Below are 20,927 nucleotides of genomic sequence, written 5' to 3'. Positions count from 1 at the left end.
GTTAGGGAATTTGGGAGTGTTTTCCAAGCAAATGGTACACTTTATTAACTTCTACCTCACATCTCTATCACTTCCTTACCTATCAGACTTCCCAAACCTTTGACTTTGTCACAATATTTAACTTGGGTATTTTATTTTCAGAATGACTGTGAGGCCTTTTACATGCCATGAAAAGTGAAAGCACAAATACCTAATAACTATGAATCAGCTTCATTTCCTCCAACATGCTGATTTCATGAATATTATTAAAAGTACATAATTTATTACTCAGATTCAGTGCAAAGGATTGTGTCATGATGTTGGATTTTGCTTTGTTTTTGTTTAAGTTTGGAATTTTTTAAAATTTTATTAAAAGCTTTGCAGCTGCTCTGCTTCAAAACTTTCAGCCTCAAAACCATGGGACTACCTATTGGGAAAGCACCATTTAGCTATGTAATATCTGTGCATAGTATGACAGTTTTCTTCATGTAGCAGCTAGTCCTAGCATTGATAATCCCTGCTCTGCATTGCTGGGTAATGGGATTCCCAGGCTTTAGGTGTTAGTGCCTTTGGGACATCTAAGTTACTGGAGCTAAGCAAATGAACTCTTTTGTTACTGCTTTTTAGAAATGAAGTCCTCAATTCAGTATTTTTGTGATTTGTCTGCAACAAAGTTAACAGCACCTTTATGAAGAATGACATTGAATTGTGAGGTCACTCTGAACCAACGTAGAGCTGAAGGGCTGAAAAAATCACTCCAGACCTTCAGGAAAGGAACATGGCACCTTTTTAATTACCAGTAGAAAGCTCAGTTAGGGCCTAACAGTAGACTTCACATGCTGCATAAAGAGTACCAAGGAAAAAACCTTGGATATAACCTGATTTCCTTCCCACCACTGCAGAGACCCCTGGAAAAGCCGGATGGCCTGGATGTGTCAGACCAGAGCAAAGAACACCCCCAGCACCTGTGTGAGAAGTGCAAAGTCTTGGGCTACTACTGCCGCCGTGTGCAATAAACCTTCACCATGGCCTCTTCCCATCCCCATCATCCTGAGAGATTCTCTGGCAGCATGCCATCAACAGCAGCACAACAGATCAAGATAAAAGCTAAAATAATTGCCAATATTGCCTATCTAATAATATGCCTTACCATTAATAGAATGTAACATTTCTCCTGTGCATGTGCATGCATGCAATAGGTATTTACAGGACTATGATTTGTATACATATATATGTAAATGTATATATGTACACACATAAGGTGTTACTGATGATGTTCACAACAGAACTACAGTTACAGGTTCTGCTGATTGTTTACACAGACCCTATATCACAGCCAGGTGAAATGAAGTACTTTTCAAAAGGCAAGGAATAATATTCACAAGGAATATTTGTTACATGTATGGCTTTTGCAGAGGTTCAGTAACTGTGGGGCCACTAATCGTAAGCACTCACCCACAATATGAACACTGTTCTTATTATATGACAAGACAAAGGGAGATGAAACAAGCCACAGCATAAAAGGGGAATTACTGCTTTCCCAGTTTTAGAAAGTCTTAAGAGTTTGTGCTGCTGATTTCTTGGACTTTTTTCTATTTGTTACCATCTCTTGGGCAGGGCTTAGGCAAAACAATTTTTGCAGGACATGAAAAAAACGTGAATAATTGTTTGAGGGGTGTGGGTTGGGTAGGAAGGGAATGCCATAAGATTCCAAGAGGTTTTTGTAGGAGACAAAATTGGCTTGCAAATGCAACTACCAGATCCTTCTCTTGTCATATAATCCCACTAACATGGCCCCTTCTACGTGCATGACATGTTCATTAGGCTACAAGCACACTAAATTTACTATGAATAAGGGGATAAGAATACTTCAAACTGACCCCAATATCCTTAACTAAAAGATTAGCCAAACTTACTATTTATAGTATTTTAAAAGCCACTTGCTGGAAATATTTTTATGTCCTGTTTTCTACTATAGAAATTTGTAATTATATGAAACATGTTAGCCATAGGGGTGTTTTAAGGCATGGAGAACATTCTATATAACCCCCTTTCTTTATGTCTTCCTGAAGAAGACCTACATACCTGGGGAGAAATTTAGGAATTATATTTCATTGCCCCATTTCAGGTAGAACTTTGCACAGGGACAGCCTGCTGCAAAGAACATCTTGTCAGGGATTGGCAAACTGAAAGTACCTCGAGACAGTATCCTGATTGTACGTCTACATGAGAGTACATTGGCAAAAGGACTCAACAAGCAATTAATTTGTAGCATTCATTAAAAATTTAGAGGAATAATGTTTGAGGTTGGGGGGGGAGGGGGGTTTACATCAGCAATTTACATTTTTATGAAGTTTCCTTTAGGGAGATTGATTTGTGTGAATGATACTTAGAGAAAATACTTTAAATCCTAAATAACTTGATGTGAACTAAATGTGTTCTGAGGACTGGCTCTGTAATGCAAAGAAAGTGGGGGGTTTATGCCAAGTGATAGCAGGATGTTACCAGTATGTCAAGACAAGCTCTTATAAAGAAAGTAGAGAACTTATCATGAGTATTCACCTAGGGAACATGAAGCTCCTGACAAATCTGCTGCAGGGTCCAGCTCTTGTCATTTCCCTGCTTTGCTATAAGCAGGGCAAAATTGCATCTGCTTGTTTGGTGGGAGTGGCAGGTACATGTCTTGAAAACTCTATTATTTATGGGCAGCCTGAGTGACCCAGCCTGCTGCTCACAGCAATGGATAAGCATCCTGACTCCTGGCTTCTGACCACAACTCTCCCATAGCTCCCTGATTTTGGGCAAGTCACAAGATCCTTCTGGACCTCAGTTTCCCCAGCTGCAAAAAGGGGGTAATAATACTTTAGCATACCTACCTCACAGGAGAGTTGTGAGGTTTACTTAATATCTCTGAAATGTTTTGGCATCACTGGATGAAAAGTGCTGTGTAATGCTAAAATAGAATTAACTAAATTAATCACGTGGAAACTACTTTTGCCCAGCTAGCAACTCCAACTAAAATAGCTGAAAATAATATTATTGAGAGTAACACTAATAAACAGTTCAGTTGCCTCAGTGAAGATATGCAGTTTTAGCATTTTCAAATGCAAACACATTCTTCTGCAGAGATTCACAAATTAACTTAGAGAAAAATTCTCTCAACAAAGATACTAATCTGTCTATACAAATAAGAAAATACACAAGCAAATCTAGGGGTGGATTTTCTAAGCTTGACCTCTAGGATTAATCTCAATAGTTTGTTTCAAGCATGAGTAATTTTGAAAGAGGAGCATTTTAGACCAGATCTATTTTTTGCTCTTGAGCACTTAATAGTACAGGAACAAAAAAAATCACCTAGATGGTTCACATCTAGCTAAAGAACATGTAGAAAAACCCTCTTAGATGAAGATAAGAGAAAACGTTATTTTATTTTCTCCCTGAAACTAAGATGTTGCTATCAAACATTTTGTTCAGTACTGAAATTATCTCCCTGTTATGATAACCACTAAAACCAGTAAAATACCACAACTCTTGATATAGCTGTATCACTAGATCACACACCAGCAGGTTCTGACAAAAAGCTGACTAAAAGATGCCATTATAAGCATTGGTATTTTCATGACAGTGCCCTATTAAGAATTGTTTATCCATATTCAACACTGCAAGGCAATGCCTTTAGCTTATGGATTTTTAGATTATACTAAAAATACACGTTATCTACTTTAACACAACGTCTATAGGTGTAGCATAATAACTTTTGAGAGCATACATATGAGAGTTCAGTATTTATATTATTGATGTGTTCCTAGGCAGGAGACATATAATTTAAGGGATACTTAGCATATCTGTAACAAAGAGGAGAGCAGATCTCCCCCTGCCCTGGCGCTGGGGGGAAGCAGATGAAGAACACAAGGTGTGGGGAAGCACGGAGTGACACTGCCGTGGTTTTACTGCCTAAGGCGAGGCACAGATCCGGCGGTGCCGGGGGCAGCGGGAACCGCGTCCCTGCGCAAGCTGAGCCCGGCCCGGGCAGGAGCGCCGAGCTCGGATCCCGTCCGGGCATCTCCTCCGTGCGCAGGGTGAGCCCGGCCTGGGCAGGAGCGCCGAGCTCGGAGCCCCCGTCCCTCCCTGCACAGGCTGAGCCCGGCCCGAGCAGGGCAGGAGAGCCGAGCTCGGAGCCCCCGTCCCTCCCTGCACAGGCTGAGCCCGGCCCGGGCAGGGCAGGAGAGCCGAGCTCGGAGCCCCCGTCCCTCCCTGCACAGGCTGAGCCCGGCCCGGGCAGGGCAGGAGAGCCGAGCTCGGAGCCCCCGTCCCTCCCTGCACGGCCGGGCCGCCGGCACTGCAGCTCGAGGCCCGAGCACTCGCTCCACACTGAGCCTGTGCAGTGGGAGCGGCTGGAAAAACACATCCACATAATTGTGTGTAACAGCTTATGATCATTGGGTTTTAGTTAGTGGCACAGAAGGGACATGTCTGAATTTTTACTTCAAAGGAAAGAAAGGATGATGGATTACAAAATATAGATTACTTCTACCCCCTCCCTCCCCACACAAAGGGAAATCACCTAATCTAACCAGCTCTTTCCAAATTAGAAAAAAAAAAAATGGTAAAGGTGCAGATTTTTGATGGGAAAAATGAGGAATTGATTTATCTTTTAAATTTTAGTGACTGCTTTCTGATGTTCTCTAGCTCTGCACAGAGAGCATCATCTAGCAATTGTTGAAGGCATTAGTAGACAGTATTGGCAGGAGTGAAGCAAGCATCAACAAAAAGAGTTTTAAATCAATACAGGTCTCCCTAAACTTTGTATTCTTTAGGGGTGTACCTGAGAGCAGTTTGGCTCTGTGCATTTATTTGGCAAACTGGATTTTCAGCCTCAGATGCTTGCTGTTGACAGCCCACCAATATATTCTGTCCTATTCTATTTTTTTTTAAATTTTCACCTTTTTTTAAATCTTTTTTTTTTAAACTTGCATTTATTTCTTTAAAACCAGCAACAAAAGCCAATCAAACAAATAAACACCCTGCAATTTGTTTAATGAGTTGGTCATAACATTTCATGTCAAATTTGGCACACCTCTGGAAAAATGTTTAAGAAATTTGAAATGTGTGTCATAGGTTTTTAGCTGCTTTAACCTAATGAGGCTACAAATGAAGTTATTACAAATTCTTCATTTAAAGGCAATGAAGAAATATCCTAGTTGTTTAAAGGATGGCCCCATTTTAGCCAGTTCCTACTGCTGCTACAACAGATGCAAAATTATGCCACACAAGCAATGTTTGAGGCATTTTTGTCTCAAAGTTGCTATTTAATTTCAGATAAATACACAAGAGTATATATTCTTTCTGAAAATAGGTGTATTTTGAAGTTCCCCATTATATGGGACTTAGTTTTTAAACTAAAAATGTGAAGTTACATATGTCTGAGAGAAGCCTTATACCTAAAAGTGTTATGTACATTTTACCTTTTTATATAACAAGAAATTTAGATTATACATGGATTGCATACCTGTGACACTCTAGCGTTTTTTAAAAAAACCCAAAACCTACTTAAAACATTAAAAGTTTAGAGCTTTTGGAAATGTCAGACTCCATGGACTGGTGGTCTTTGTCCTGCAGTCACACAGAAGATTTTTTTTTTTTTGTCCTATTCTGGATCCTAAGAGTTGTCCACTGAACAGTAAGCAATAAATCACCAACACGTGTTTTTCAAGTTAAGTAGATAGACATATATTTTCCACTTGCCTTTGCCAACATATTTTAAAATGTGATTGAACTATCCCCATAGAAAAATCATTCTTTCAGATATGACTCCACTCCCAAGTGGGTTTCCACCCATATCTCTTTCTTATCTGCAAAACCAGTGCTGTCCATTGAGGTTGCTATATCGCTCAAGTGCTCAGAGGGCTGTTTGAGATCTTAGATATAGGGATGATGGATTGTGTTTCTAGGATGAATTTCAAAGGGACAATCGTGTGCAGTTACTAGCTATAGATGATTGATATAAATGTTTACCCCTGTATGAAGTATTTTACAGTTTTACTTGCAGATGTGTATTTATCTTGAGTTATACTTGACATAGAGTTTCTTTCAATTTTTTTTTTTTAATACTATGTGTGTATTTTGGAAACCTTTTTAGATGTTAAAATTTTTGAATGGTTACAAATATTTCTTATAATACTGAATTGTTATCTGGAAACTCTTTGCAGTAACTTTTTGTATATATTTGAGGGCCTTTTTAAAAAAGTATTGTTTGTTTTTTGGGCAAAGTTTTTACAATTGGGAAGCTTTCAGAAGGGCCTTCCTCTCAACTAGGATACTAACGGAGGTAAGAGTTTTCTTAAGTATTTTGCAGTATTTTGCAGAACTAAGGATGTATCCTCAAGAAAATATTTATGGAAATAATTTACTTTTTTTTACAATGCTTTTGTCTGTATAAAGTATGCAACAGAACTACATTAAGAAGGAAATATTGTCTACATAAAATATTATATGAAAGTTGGTACATAATTCTGACAAAAAACCTTGCAATTCTTTAAGCCATATTGTTTTTGTTATCCTTGGATGAAAATATCAGTATTAAGTAACCAGTGTATTATTCAAGTGCTTAGACTTATATGAAAATGCTTATACGGTTTATTTATGTGTATTTGGGGAACGAGTGCTAGAAAAGCTATCACTAGACATGTAGCAAGTGAGGAGCAAATATCAGAATACTGTCACTTTATGGCCTTGTGAGGGACACAGCGGTGTTGGAAGCACCGTGGAGACTCCGCTCTCAGGAGCTCCGAAGCACAAGTGGTGGGTTTCAAATGGTGGCTCTTCCCTTCCCCGTGACTAGAGGGGAAGGAAGTTGGTTGGGACACTGTTTAACTTGACTTTCACAACTCTTTGCAGACTGTGAGCTCAGCTATGCAGTATCATCTATAGCAATAATATCAATCAAAGGATGTAAGAGAAAAGGATTGAAGTAGATTATTGTAGGGGTTTACGTTTATTTTAATTAGAACTGATAGCAATATAGAATATGCATGTGCACGTATTCGAAGCATTTTACACTTTACATTTCATGTAGTTTGATTATATTATGAAGGATTGAGTTTTTAGTTTGATATTTTACCATGTTAAAATGGGAGGTCAGCCCAGCCCTATACTGGATTCTTGTTTCCTTTAAAAGGTTATTTAGTACAGCACTCACTGCATTGTGTAATAGTGCTAAAACTAACACTATTTTATGAATTTCTTCAGCTTTAAAAAAAATTAACCTAATGATTATTACATTTGTTTAACTGTACCCACTGACCTTGTCAGATTCAGTTGGCAAATTGTGTAATTTCTTTTTCTGTAACTGTTAATAAACTTGTACAGCTAAAACAAACAAAACCTATGGACAAAGGCCTCAGAGGTACCAGTTCTGTTTCAGCAATCAAGATGACAGCTTGCTCATCTGGTGACTGTGTTGCTACTGAGACTGTAAAACCTCTGTTGTGGATTGTCCATAAAATGGCATTCCGACATGTGCCTTATTTGCTGGATAGTATACAGCTTTCCTCTAGTATTCTAGCATTTTAATGCTGTATTAAAGTATTGCAAAAAAACCAGCAAGAGTGTGGCATGGTTTTCTTGAACATTCCTTCCTGTGACAATTTACTCCCAGCTGCAGTGTGTTCCTGGTTATGGCCTGGCCAGCCACAGTCTGGTGCCTGAGGAGCAAAGCTGCCCTACCCCAGCCATGACCCAAACCATGGGAAGATGATTTCTCCACTGCAGTGAGTTCCTGTGCTGCAAGGAGCCTGGTCACATCAGGGTGACAGCTCTGCACTGCTAGAGGGACACCTTGGGTTAGTGGTGCCTGCTCCTGTTCTTAACAGCCTACTCCTTCTCAAGGAAAACCTTCTATAATCAAAGCGCACTTGTAGCCTTTGGTTGGATAGGAAAGTTTACGTGCCAGAAAGTTGCTGTAGTGAAAAATAGCATTCATCATTCTTTGCAAACACAAGCTAGCAAGAACTAGACCTACTAAATGCTTTTTGTGTATTAGCAATGCTCTTCTCACACTCCCAGCCAAAGTTCAGTGGCAAGTACTTTTATCCTGAGACTGACAATACTGTAGTGACTGGAAGTTAAAATAAGGGTGTCAAGAAATTAACTTTGGACTTTACGTATCCTGCCTCTAACACAAAAGATCGCCTTCATTTAAAACAAGCAGAAAAATTTTATTAGACACACCAGCACGCATTTTTTTTATGCCTGATCATCCATAGAAAACACACTGTGTATTTGCCACTTGGAGATCTTCACCACATTGACACCATTTCTATCACATAGCAAATCTGATTTCTGGGTTTGAGTCCTCATTCAGTCCACATGAGAGAGAGCAAAAACAGATCCACATTTGTGCATTGTTAGGCAATGCTGGGAGAAGAGGTTGAGAAGGAATTGTACAGTTCTGAAGCCTCAAAAACAGTAACTATTTCATCAAATGGTGAAGTACATCCCCAGCTGAGCCCCAAGGAAAGGGAAAGCACATATTCAGAACTTGTCGGTAATTTTTTTTTTTAAATAAAACATACTTCACTTCTTCACTTAAAATTTGGCTACAGCACTTTCCCATAACAAACACAAGCCACAAAGCCAAGCTCAGAACTGAAATTCTCTCTTTTTACAGAAGACCTGGGGCTTCCCAAAAAACCCACAAACACCTCAGATTTTGCACTTAACTGAGACAAGAAAACATGCTGAGGAGAACCAAAAGTCTTAGCTCCCTATTACCACATTTTCTATGATTCCTCAAAGAAATAACCTTTTCATATTTAAAACAAAAGTAGATGAAAACAAATGATATTGCATCAACAAAAACAAACAACTCTTCCATCATTTTCATTGCCAAAGCATTTCCACTTCCTGTTCTGTGTGAACGAGGTCAAGAGACAATGCACCAACCTGCTTGCAAGGGAAGGGCCAAATGATTCCCACTACAGGAAAATAATAGTGCTTTCATTAACAGGGATTTGATATAAAACTGATACTTCAAAATAAAAAGCTGTTTCATTATTCTTAAATGAAAACCCATTTAAACAGCATACCAAGGCTTCTGCTCCTCATGTTAGTCACATCACACCAAAAGCTTCTCCTCAGATCCTCCCACTGTATAGCAGGCATGCAAACTAGACCCAAAATCCCAACTAGGAAGGGTAATATTCACTGCCATATAACACAGTCAAATGTTTTAAAGGCTGCTCCTGTCTCCATACCCCTCTGCAAAAGTCTGCACCCAAGAGATGTTGGCAAGGAAAAAGGAACCCAAAACACCAAGGGCTGAATGCTGACAGCCAGGTCTTTCCACTAAGAACTAAAGAAACCTCTTAACTGGATCATATAAAATTCTTACTCTTGATCAGCATATGTAGTTTGTGACTGTAGGTTTGCTTTTCTCTACGGTTCACCTTCTGGACTCAGAGAAACAGAGAATTTGTCAACTCCTGTGTGGGGACAACCAGCACTCCTACACATCAAGCACCTTTGTTTTACTGAAAGTAATGCAATTGCTCTTCCTCAACATCTGTATCTCAAACACATTTCAGATAACCAAACTCAGAAAACTGGTCATTATACCAAAACTGCAAAAGCTCATTCAAACAACTTGGATTAATACCTCTCACAATCCTTTTGCAAGCTTTGTAAGACATTTTGCAAATGAACATGCTGAGAAACACCTACCTCAGTCAGCCATTATGGGGTCTTTATCCAAAGGGCCAAGGCTGAAGCAGAGGCAATGGCAGTTGTGAGGTGTTGGAGCATCCCTGACGTGCAGCCCAGGGTGGCAGAGGCAGCCAGCACTGCTGTGGAAGAGAGCAGACCCTGTGAGACAGCCCTGGGTACAGCATTGCCCAGGCACACAGCTCCAGGGCCAAAGAGACCAGGAGCAGCAGTAACCATGGGCATGCTTTGAAAGCTTTATTTCTATGCCATGAGCTTAGCTAAATAAAAATAGAGTCATCATTAAGGTTTTCCCTTTTTTTTTTTTTTTTTGATAAGAGGTAAAAAGGGACCTTATGTGCCCAGCTTATCCAACCAAACTCCATGCCTGCAGAGAAAGCAAATCACAGCCAAATGCTTTATGTACATTTTAAGGGGAGTAGGGTGTAAACCAAAGATTTTCTTCTAATCACCACTCTAGTTTCCTGTTCACCAGTTGAGGCCAGAGAAGAGAATGGCAGAACACCATAAAAAAGCTTTCTCTTAGACAATTTCTGAACACATCAAAGCAGCAGGTATGGGAAATCTAACACTAGCCAGCTTTCCATTAAGTTTCTTTTGAGTTCAGCAACATAATGAGGATGTAAAACGCAAAGGATTTCCAAGGAGCCAGACACACCCCGCTTGATTCACCCAGCAAAACTTGAAGGAATAATACAGGAATACACTGCAGAAACAATAGGAAGCAAGACCTCAAAATTCCCTGCTTACAAATAAAGCAATAATAAATAGACAAATAACACTAGCACAGGAAAAAAAAAACAAAACCTCTGCTGAGTGCCCTCAGGTCAAAATTCAGAGAGCTGAAACACACAGCCCCTGGAAAGGGCCTCCTTTGTCTGTGCCTCACTGATATTGGCCACTAGCCCTGATTGCTGAGGGCTCCATCTGTGCTGGCCAGCTGTGTGGGGGGGTGGGAAAGGGGTGCAGGGGAACGGGGGTGGGCAGCGGCTCCTCCACAGGTGCAAGCGCTTCCTGCCCGGCTGTGCCTGCTGCAGCACAAACCCAGAGCCCTCCCCAGCAGCGCCACAGACATCCCTGCCACCAACAGGAATCTTCACAGCCTGCTGGGAGGCGAAGGACAGCTCCGTTCACATCTAGGAGAGACAACTCTCCTTTCAATGTTCACAGGAACTGAAAGATAACACAGTTAAAGCTTCTGCAGCTGTAGAAATTTCACTGAGATATGCGCAAGTAAACTCCACTGCACAGAATCTTGAATAGAGCACCTTGAAATCAATCAATTAAAATTGATTCCAACACGCCCTGCTGATGCCTCTGAATGCCTTATACAATTTGTGAAAACAAAGCAATTACACATAGCAACTAATATCTTGTCCCGTTACTGAGGTGTGCTTACTTCTTGGGATACTTGGCTGTAAATTTTTGCATTTCTTTAATTAAACTGAAGCAAAAGTGTCTGAGTTAAATAAAAACAACCACTCACACCAACGTGTTGCAGGACTTGAAGGAATGAAACTAGATTTATTAAGTTGGGAGGTGAACAGTAATACACTGATTCAGAGTAGCAGAAGCAAAACCAGACACAAGGAGCAGCTGAGTCCCTGATGCTCAGTGAAAGACACCCCAAATGGTGCATACTGAATAACAGATTTTAAATTATTCTAATTTAAATCTAATTATTCTAATTCCTGACTATTCTAATAGTCAGGAATAAGTGTGCTGTGTTATATCAGATTGTTCAATTCAAAGTCATAATAGTTTAAAAAAAGAGACAGAGGATTTGGAAGTAAGAACAAGAAAAGAAAGAGAAAACATCATTATATAATCCTTATCACTTCAGAAGGACAAAACAGAACTCAAAAAATTCAGGAATGATGAAATTAAAAAAATTATTTCCTTGTGAAAGGAAAAAATTATTTCCTTGTGCACTGGGCCTCCATCTTCTGGAAAAGAGATCATTAAAGGCAGATGTGTTAGTATCCCACAATATAATAAATGACACAAATAAGGGAAGAAATATTAATTGCTTCTACAACTCTCCTAGAAAAGAGGAATTTTGGATACAAACATCTGAGGTAATATAATTAAAACAAAAATTTCACACAGCAGACTGAAATGCATAGTCATAGGATATTCTAGCTGTCAAAAGAATAAATGAGATCAAAACCAACTACTAAACCACATTTAAAAAAACCAAAAAATTCTGCAAGGGTTGTTAACCACGAAGCTGTGACCCTGCTCAGGAAGTCCCAAAGCACAGAAGCCTCCAGCAGCAAGAGATGACGCCAGCAGAAGGTTGACTGTCTGTGGTTCGTATCTTTTCCCTCAGTAAACTGCTGTAGGAAAGAGGATATACTCAGGATATCTGAGTAGGTGCTAGTCTGATTGTTGTCTGGCCCAAGGATTATTTTTTTGTGGGACACTGGGAGCTGCAATACGTGAATGTAAACATACTTCAGCCCCATATGTAAGGAAATACGTGGCACCCAGCAGGCACCTGTCAGCTGCTGGGGAAGCCTCAAACAGACGTGCCCCGGGAAATACCCTTCAGTTCTCCAGCATTCATGCTCTCAAAGACCTTACAACTCACCTATGCTCACACTTAGTTGGGCTAATTGGCAGGAAACTAATTGAAAACTACCATAATTTGTAGTCTCCAACAGAACATTGCACTACTATAACAAATTTTTTTTGTTTGGATTTAATTTTTTTGAAATTCTTTGCATACAGTATTTTTAAAAAAGCTATTCATAATTAGCTGTGTTTAAAGCTATTTTAAATGTATCTATACACTGTACTCCTGTTTGCTGGGCCACACCACCCCTGCTGCTCTCCAAGTGGCAAAGACAGGGTCTAGCCCTTGCTTGGCCTTACCATATGGTTTTCTGGGGTCACAAAAGAATTTACTGTGCCAAGGAAAATTTCTAAGAGGTGTTTAATCACCTCTTAGCATCCAAAAGGTCCAGTAAATGGAGCTCATAACAATGAGGCTAGGGGCTCTGGCTGAGCCAGGCACAGTGTCACCACGGGAGGCAGCCAGGCTGCGCTGGGCTCCCACAGCAGTTCCAGCTGTGCCGTGCTGTGCTCAGCCCTCCTGGCCAGCACCCAGCCACAGCCAAGGACACCCTGAATTGACAGGGACGCTGGTCAGCCTGCACCCATGGTTCCCCATCCACTGATTTTAAGCCTTTTACTGCAAGGGTGCAGCTTCACACCCAGGAGCTGCAGGAAATGCATGAGATGTGCATGTCTGGATTGAGAAAATCTTTATCTTTTCTGCCACAACTGCCTCTGCCCATCTCTCTATGCATGGAGGAAATGTCAGTCTAAGGCAGACAGAAATATTCAGACCAAAGAAGATACATCAGGAGGCTTTTGTAAAATAAATGTAGCCAAGAGAAGAAAGTGACCTTTTTCTCCCCTGATTTCCTTCCTGCACTGAACCCTGTGCACCTCTTTGCAAGAATTCAGCACAAAAGAAGAAACAATAGTGTGTCAAATAAGGCTTCACAGTCCCAGCAAAGGGGAAATTCAGCCTGAGATGTGTGTGATTTGCTCTCTCAAGGACTGAAGATGTGAAGCAAATTTAGATTTTCTTTTTTTTAATAAAATTTAATGCACTTCACAAACATATTCTTTCCTTCAACACCTTACCAGTAAATCTGGCTGATTTCAAACAGCTTTCTAAATATGATAAGTTGGAGAAATTGGTCATCTGGGTTCTTTTTGTAAAGATAGACAATACAGCAGGTAGTGATGGGCATTTAAACCTCACTTGCACCCTGCACATATTCTGGTTTTCTAAGAGTTAAAAAAGGCATCTTTTCTTAGCGCAGATACTGTCTAGTCTCCAGCATCTAACCAATCCCCTTTGGGGACGTCTAAGAAAGAAAAAGAAAAGGAAAAATAAATCTGCTATGAATTCACTCTAACTCTGCGTTCTGTTACCCAGAACAAGCAAACAAACAAACAAAAAACTCCCCAAACTAATTTCCTAAAAAACTCATCTGGGTAAAGTCTGCTCAGTGACTGGAGTGAGACATGTAAGTTTAGATTATAAAATTGGTGAACTTCATCAGAGGCTCCTTCACCTATGGATACAGGTTGTGATTGTGCCCAAAACAACTGGAACTGTAAATTTCAAGTCCCTCTATGCCTTGTACCTCCCCACTTTCTCTTGCCTCTCCCAACTCCTCCCCGCTGCCTGTATCTTACAGTTGTTGCTCATTTAAAGTCCAAAGTTATATTACATGCTTTGCACCATCCCTGGTTTTTCAAAAATAAATTTGGAATTACATTAATATGCTGTCCCCTCCAAACATCCTTAATTGTGTTGCCACACACATTCCAGCCCTTGCCCCACACCACCTGCAGCACAGACAAACACCCTGCTGCTCTCCACTGCCAGTCATACTCTTAAGAAACTCTTTTTTTCTGCTGAGGGATGCAGGTAAGTGACCACAGCCACCTCCCTGCCCTTACAGGAACCAAATCAAAGTCTCTGGATTCCAGTCACAATTGTGATTTCTGGTCTTTCTCACACAGTCCCAGTCACTGGCTTAGCAGAGAACCAAAAAAGTCTCTCCAAAAAAATGAGGCAGACAGCACTGCTTTCTAAGGGCTGTGAGCTGAGTTCATGCTTGCTCTACCAGTCCCAGGTGTGGCCAATTGCAGCTGGGTTACAGCCAAATAATCCTGGCTTTTCTTCTCCCCAAAGCTCCTTCTGTCAAACCTCACTGCAAGAGCTCCAGGAGGATTTCCCATCAGGGATGAATCTGATTTTTCTGTCCCAGGAATGGCCTGGTTGGAGCCTCTTTGCTTGTTTTGGTGGAGCCCCTGCACAGCTCCTTGGGGGGGAGCACTTTGCTGCCCTAAGCTTTAGGGAAGACACGTTACACAGTGCAATGGTTTTGCAGCACAGCAAAAACCATCCCAACCAGAGAATGCTGGGAATGAAAACGATCCTCCTGATTTCTCCTTTCAGCACATTTTGTTGCCTAGCGAGAAGGAGGCCGAGATGGAATGAGCAGACGGGTCTGCAGGATCGGTGCTGGCAAACGTGGAAAATTTTACAGCTTCTGGCTCCAGCCCCAGCTTGTCCCCACTTTCCACGAATGCCTAATTGAGACTGTCTGGCTTTTTCCGCAGAGGTGGGAGCCAGTTTCCAGGCAGGGCATATGGGTGTATTCTCTAAGCCTTTGCCTTGTAAAGTGTTAGCACCCAAAAAAGCCTCCTGTCTCCAGGATGATTCAGTTGGCTGGTGAGGGAGTAGCTGCCAGGCAGGGGTGAGGGTTGCTGCTGTTGACAGGAAAAAACAGAGGGTGGAAGAGGGGAAAGAGCAGCTCTCTTGTAAAGAAATGATGCCACAGCAATCCCCTCATTTTGTATGGGGCATGGGCCTCATTCAGGGTACTACACTAAAGTCCCTGCAAGACAGAGAACACATCTACAGGTGCATTGAGGAGCAGGGTGAGGGTGTAGCCACTGTGGCTGTTCATCCCTTGACAACACCTCTGGTGCTTCTGGCATGGTCCATGAGCAGGGCACTCTCTGCTGTCCCATCCCCCAGCACAGCATGTGCCAGAGACCACCTGCAGCAGTCCTGGGACTCACCTGGCCCTGCACCTTCACCTCAGCCTCAGCACCACAGCAGCTCCTGCAGCTGCAGTGCTCTGCTGTGGGTTCAGGGACACACAAAAGAAGAGGTGTGTCTGAGTAGCACTGGGGATGGCAGCAGCTCCCACACCAGAACCACTTGAGCTGCTGTTTCCATTTGCAGAGCAGCAAAGAACTAAGCAACACCATAGCTCAGCATCCAGAGCAGGACGGGGCTGTCCGTGCCACGAGCTTTGCCCCTCACTGGTGTCCTGTAGGTGCCTGAGTCAGTATTAACTCACACCCAGCCTAGAGAGGCAACAAGCAGATAACACCCAGCTAGGAAGCAGTCTGGGCTCCCCAGCGTGCTGTGTTCACACTATTCCTTTCTCAGTGGGACAGACCCTGCACCTGCCAAACATAACTTGGATGATGGAGTGGCCTGGCCTATCATGGATGTTGGGGGTTTATATTAATCACATGGAAATAATTTTGGACAATTAAGCATACAGATGAAAGGCCAACTGGCTGCATATGTTCTGTGGGGCACGACCTAAAAGCAGTCCCAGTCATTGAAATGATGTAGTGTGAAAGCTGGATTAAACAGGTCAAGTAAATTTGGAGCAGCTAAAATAAACTGAACTCTCTTCCAAAACATATGTTGTGCTTGCCATATAATATTTCTGTACTGTGGTAGCATGTCCCACACATGCCAAAATTGTGATACGCTTGTTCCAGGGTCACAGTGCCAGAGGGAGAGAGCGAGGATGGTTACTTTGGAAAAAAGCCGCTCAGAAAGTAGTTCTGTCAAAGTCATAAACTCTCCTGACTGAGCTGCCTGATAAAGATTTGCACATCTTCCTTGCAGCCTACCTGCCCAAATAGCCCAAGCCCAAGGAAGGAATTCAGTCTTACACTGAGAAATCAAACATAAATGAATGTTCTGGCCTTTTGGTTCCCCCTATAAACATTTTCCAGCCAGTGGTAAGCTGTTTTGAAAACCCCCAGCAGCTTGGCTGGGAGCTGGGGACATTTTACAACATCTGGGAACGATTCCTGAATCGCTTCCCTGCATACACCTGTACTGAACTCCATTTGCAGCAGATCTGCTGTGGAGAGACAGCCTGCACTGCCCACCCAGGAGCAGGGCTGGGAGGGCATCACCACTGGCCAGGATGGCCAACTCCTCCTGGCAGGGACCTGGGGGTGGCTGACAGTGTGACCTGCTCGCCATTCCCTTGGGCTGACCTTGCTTTAAACATTCACCAGCAACACACACAGGGTAAAACACTTTATTGGAGTGATGTGGCCACGAAGGAAAAATAAATAAAATAGTCCTCAGCCACTCACAGGCAGGTTAACAAAGCTGGGCATTAATCATTCTGGGAACACAGAGAACCCAAAGTGAGTTACAAAAGGGCTTTGCATCAGCTGCACCCTTTTTCCATCACATGGTTCTCCACATCAACCCTTGCCCAGGTCAGTGCTACCCAGACTTCCACACCGCTCTTGGGTTTTTTCCTACCATTTAATTGCCATATGTTTTGTATTATCTTTGTTTTTACTTTGTCTTGGTCATCCCTATCCTTCACTGCACCAGATAATCAAGAGTTGACAGCAGTAAACAATTAGACAGTAAAACACAGCACTTGAAAGATAGGAAATGTTAAGGGTTGACTTCTCAAATTCTTCCTTGCTTGGAGCCCTGTGACCTGTATTTTATCCATCTTGAACTCATCACTGGAAAAGCGCTTTTAGTCTGTATGTGTGGTTCTAGTAATGTTTCTTTGAATGGCTGTATTTCAGTTTTGTTACTAATTGCCAAAGCCTCATTTTTGGAGCCTTGATGAAGAGTGCACGTGGTGTGAAGTTCCCAGGGCTAGAGAAGGTGGGAAGGGCATGCTGCCCCAGAGACAGCTGGACAACACACTCCTTTTTTCTTATTTCTCCGTGAGAATCTCCAAATGTACCAAAGTTCATGAGTTTGCAAGTAATATTCTATAAATGAAACCTAAAAAGCCATGGAAAACTTTATGAATGAAGAGAAAACTACTCAGAGAAGGTAAAAAAGCTGACTAGAAACATAGGGATTCCCAACTAGCCACGGGTGACCTGAGTGCTGGCCACACTGACTGGCTGGTTGTGTGCAAAATTCCTGGTGCCAAGGTGCCTGCTTGGAGGCAGAGAGAAGGGAAAAGAGAAGGTCAAAACATGAAGAAATTCTGAATCCTAAATGTGTGTGAGTGTTCCTGGAGTGCAGAAATAGACCCTGAAAATAGGAGAAGAAATCAACTGCTGATATTCAAATCATTGTGTTCTGTGTTTTATTTTCTATATCTCTTCTTTTCTAGATCTATTTTCTGTCAAATCTTCATCTGAAGGCTCAATGAATAACTATTTGCTTTGGTTCAGTGCCAGCCCCACTAACCTGTCAGAATAATATAGAGACAAGCACAGCCTGCAGGCAGCTTGGTGCCCACAGGAGCTTTTGGGCAGTGTGTGGGAAGATGTCCTTACCCTCTGCAGAATCCCAGACCAGTTTTTTGCCAGCATTTAGAGAAATGCTCCTTGGCTCCTTGGACACAGGCATCCCAGCCATAAGCAAGGGTGACAGTAAAGCACAACAGATAAAATCCAATCTTTGGGGTTTGTCATGTAGGGATTAGAAAGCAAGTGGGGGGCCAACTGCAGCATAACAACCCAGCATGATTCTCACAAGTCCCCAGACAGTTTCAGCAGCTTGTGCTGGTGCTGGGGGGCTGCAGGGCTCCTGGCCAGCTGCATTTCCAGCCTTTCCAGCCCCCCCCCCGGTACCATGGGCCATCCTGCACACCGACTGCAGCTGTTATTCGCTGCTGTGCTGGCAGTGAGCCTCTGAGGGGGTGTGTTCACTGAGGCCTATTTTATATATGTCCAGAAGGATCTTTGGTAAAATCAAACATCTGAACTATGTCAGTGCTGCATGGTTATTTCTGAAGGCTGTCTCTGGGCTGTCTGTCATGTTTCTCCAGAAGACTTTTGCCAGATGGCTATACAGGGCTGTGGTGTTACTCAGAGCTAAATGAAGACCTCATGCAGGAGCCCCTTAAAAACATTCATGTATTTAGTTTGCCAGAAAAACAATGATTTTCAAGCTGAACCAAAGTTTTAAAGATAAATCTGGATTTTTCTCAACACATTAGAGCTTAGAGCTCTTTTTTCTGAAAAACAAACAGAGGCTGGTGGTTAAGTACTGCAAAATACACTGACAGGCTGCCTGGCTTATGGCAGGATAGCATCCATCATTTTGGTAGGGCTGACAGAACCTGAGGGGTAACACTGCAGCGTGAGGTCCAGCCAAGGCTGAGCACTCCATCCCACCAGTGCCTGCTGGCCAAGAAAAGGGGCCAGGAGGGAAATAAGGGTATGTCTTTAAGCTCTCCTGTGCTGCAAAAAGGAGGAGAGAGAAACCTGTATGCTGCAGACTGGCAGAGCAGCGGGATTTACCTCAGATGGCTGCCCTGTATCAGGTCATCTGGCTGGAAGCACAGCAGCACTTCCCAGCAGCCTTGCAGGGACTGCTGGGTCTCTGCAGCCCAGGACCCCACACAGCAAGGGCTCAGGTCCCCAGGGTGCTCCCTCTTTGCTGGCGCTGAGGTGACACTGGCAAGAAGGGGATTCCACTCTAGGCACCTGGCCAAGGCAAAATCCTCTCCCACTCTGCTTTTGCTTGGCTCTTCCTTTGGTAGAGATTTCCGCTCCCAATGGGGCTTATGGTATGAAAAAGGAGTGCTCTGTGGTTGAGTACCTGCAGCTTTGACAAAGACCAGATTGCCACCACAGCTATTTCCTCTTGCATGTAAAAAGGGAAACTGTGGCATCACACACATCTCTGGGCAGAAATAGCTGACAAATACCAACTTCTTAATGGCAAAAAATGCTGCTAATGGCATCTGGACACCTCTTTGACATGTTAAACTACTAATTTCAAATACCACCCTCTGATGTGAAACATATTTTTAACTGGAGGAATTGGGGTGTTTTGGGGTGTTTTGCCTTCATAAATAACCCCCTGGCTTAGATGTTGACTTCAGTTTTACAGCTGCCACCCAACTCCCTGAGCTCAAGGACAAGATCAAACCAGAGCCCTGCTCACTGGTCAGCTACTTGAGCAACACAAACACACACAAACTAACATCTCTGGACATTTCCAGGAGCAATGGAAACTAATAATTCTTTTGGACAGGATGGATTTCCTGCTGAATTTAATAACAACAATTGGAGACAACTGTCTGGATACTTGCTGCTTTGAGATAAAGAGCCAGTTAAAAACTGTAGTGAATTTCCTTGCAGAAAATTGGTGTGTGACAGCCAGACGTGTGCTTTCTTATTTCTAGTCATCAGTGTGTATATTTATAGAACCCCCACCAGAAAAAATACTTAAGATGAAGGAATAAACTCAAGACAGCCCACTATCAGCAAGCTTGCTTTTTACGAGGTTTTCAAAGCTATACCAAATTTCAGGGCTCTGGGTAAAGGCTTTCACAAGGTCTTTGTTTGGCACCCATTTCCCTTTGAATTCAGATGAAACTGGGAGACTAACTCCCTTCAGGACCTTTCAAACTGCCAGTTTTGTCTGCAGTGGTATAATAAAAACACAAGTGGAGAGAAAGAGAGAGAGGGAGAAACTCCTCCAAGAACAGACTGAGAACAAGAGTAGAAAGAAATGATAAGGAGTGCTGGGAAGCCAAGATTCACATCAGGGAAGGGGGGTTTAAATGCAGTCAGAGGCCACAATGGAGTGTTAAAGCATCTATTGTGCCAGCTCATATGCTGCAAGTCATTATATTTCAGCCAGTGACTCCAATATTATATAGCATAATAACTCTTCCAGCACATCTTCAAAGAGAGGAACCTATCCTCATTTCCTAGATGAATTTGCACACCTCAGATTCCAGGTGAGTGCTTTCATACAGTAAATTAAGTACCTGGTAATTTTTTTCCACATTCCACCTATATGATGTCACTCAGATATTTCTTTCCCTCACTCCCATTTTATTCTCCTCTAAGCTAAAGAGTCTCTTTAAGTCATTTTCTTTCACTCCAAATAATTTCTGTTGCTCTTTTCTGTCAATTGCCTAATTTTCAACAGCTTTTGAAAGCATTCCCTGAACCACAATGAGCATACCTTTGTTTGTCTCTCCTGTTTAAACTTCCCCTCTTTCTGCTTCCTATTCCCAGGAATTCCTGTAGGCCTTTTGCCACAGCACCATAATGGAAGCTCGTGCTGGGTTTTGACTCCACAGCAGCCCTTAACTCCTTCAGATGGGCAGATTTTAGGGTGCTAAGCTCATTCTAAACGTGCTGCCTCCTTGCTTGCAGAAGTACAACTTTGCAGCTGGCTGTGTAAAAAACATCAAGTCACTCTCATTATTGTCCCGGATTTTCCTGCCATCAGCATCACCTGTTTATCATCATTCTGTCCCTATGTTTTACCAGCAGTGGTTTTCTGTTGGTATTGATGAGAAGAACTGATTGGAATTGGTTAAGATGTTTAATCCTTGTGAGATGCCCGTGACTGCCTGCAGGGAGCATCAGCCCGTCTGTACCTCAGCATCGCCCAGGCCTCCAGGGGCCCAGGGTGGAGGTCA

At 42.4% G+C, this 20,927-nt stretch overlaps 1 protein-coding gene and 1 long non-coding RNA gene across 2 annotated transcripts in view; one reads left to right on the top strand and one right to left on the bottom strand.

Annotated features, from left to right (window-relative positions):
• Nucleotides 1-7,580, top strand: part of ZCCHC24 (zinc finger CCHC-type containing 24) — a 107,766-nt gene extending 100,186 nt beyond the window's left edge. The window contains exon 4 of the mRNA XM_064717301.1: nucleotides 882-7,580. Coding sequence (XP_064573371.1) covers nucleotides 882-995 — 114 coding nt within the window. The 3' untranslated portion in view covers nucleotides 996-7,580. The remainder of the gene's footprint in view (nucleotides 1-881) is intronic.
• The window catches only part of LOC135449893 (uncharacterized), a 35,158-nt gene extending 24,559 nt beyond the window's left edge, over nucleotides 1-10,599 (bottom strand). The window contains exons 1-2 of the long non-coding RNA XR_010440877.1: nucleotides 10,507-10,599; nucleotides 9,700-9,821 (exon numbers count right to left, since the gene is read on the bottom strand). This is a non-coding gene — a long non-coding RNA (uncharacterized LOC135449893). The remainder of the gene's footprint in view (nucleotides 1-9,699; nucleotides 9,822-10,506) is intronic.
• Nucleotides 10,600-20,927: the final 10,328 nt, after the last annotated feature.

The sequence above is a fragment of the Zonotrichia leucophrys genome, chromosome 6 (assembly GCF_028769735.1).
Source record: "Zonotrichia leucophrys gambelii isolate GWCS_2022_RI chromosome 6, RI_Zleu_2.0, whole genome shotgun sequence".
NCBI lineage: Eukaryota > Metazoa > Chordata > Aves > Passeriformes > Passerellidae > Zonotrichia > Zonotrichia leucophrys.
Note: the sequence above shows the minus strand (reverse complement) of the source record. Positions and strands in the feature narration are given on the sequence as shown.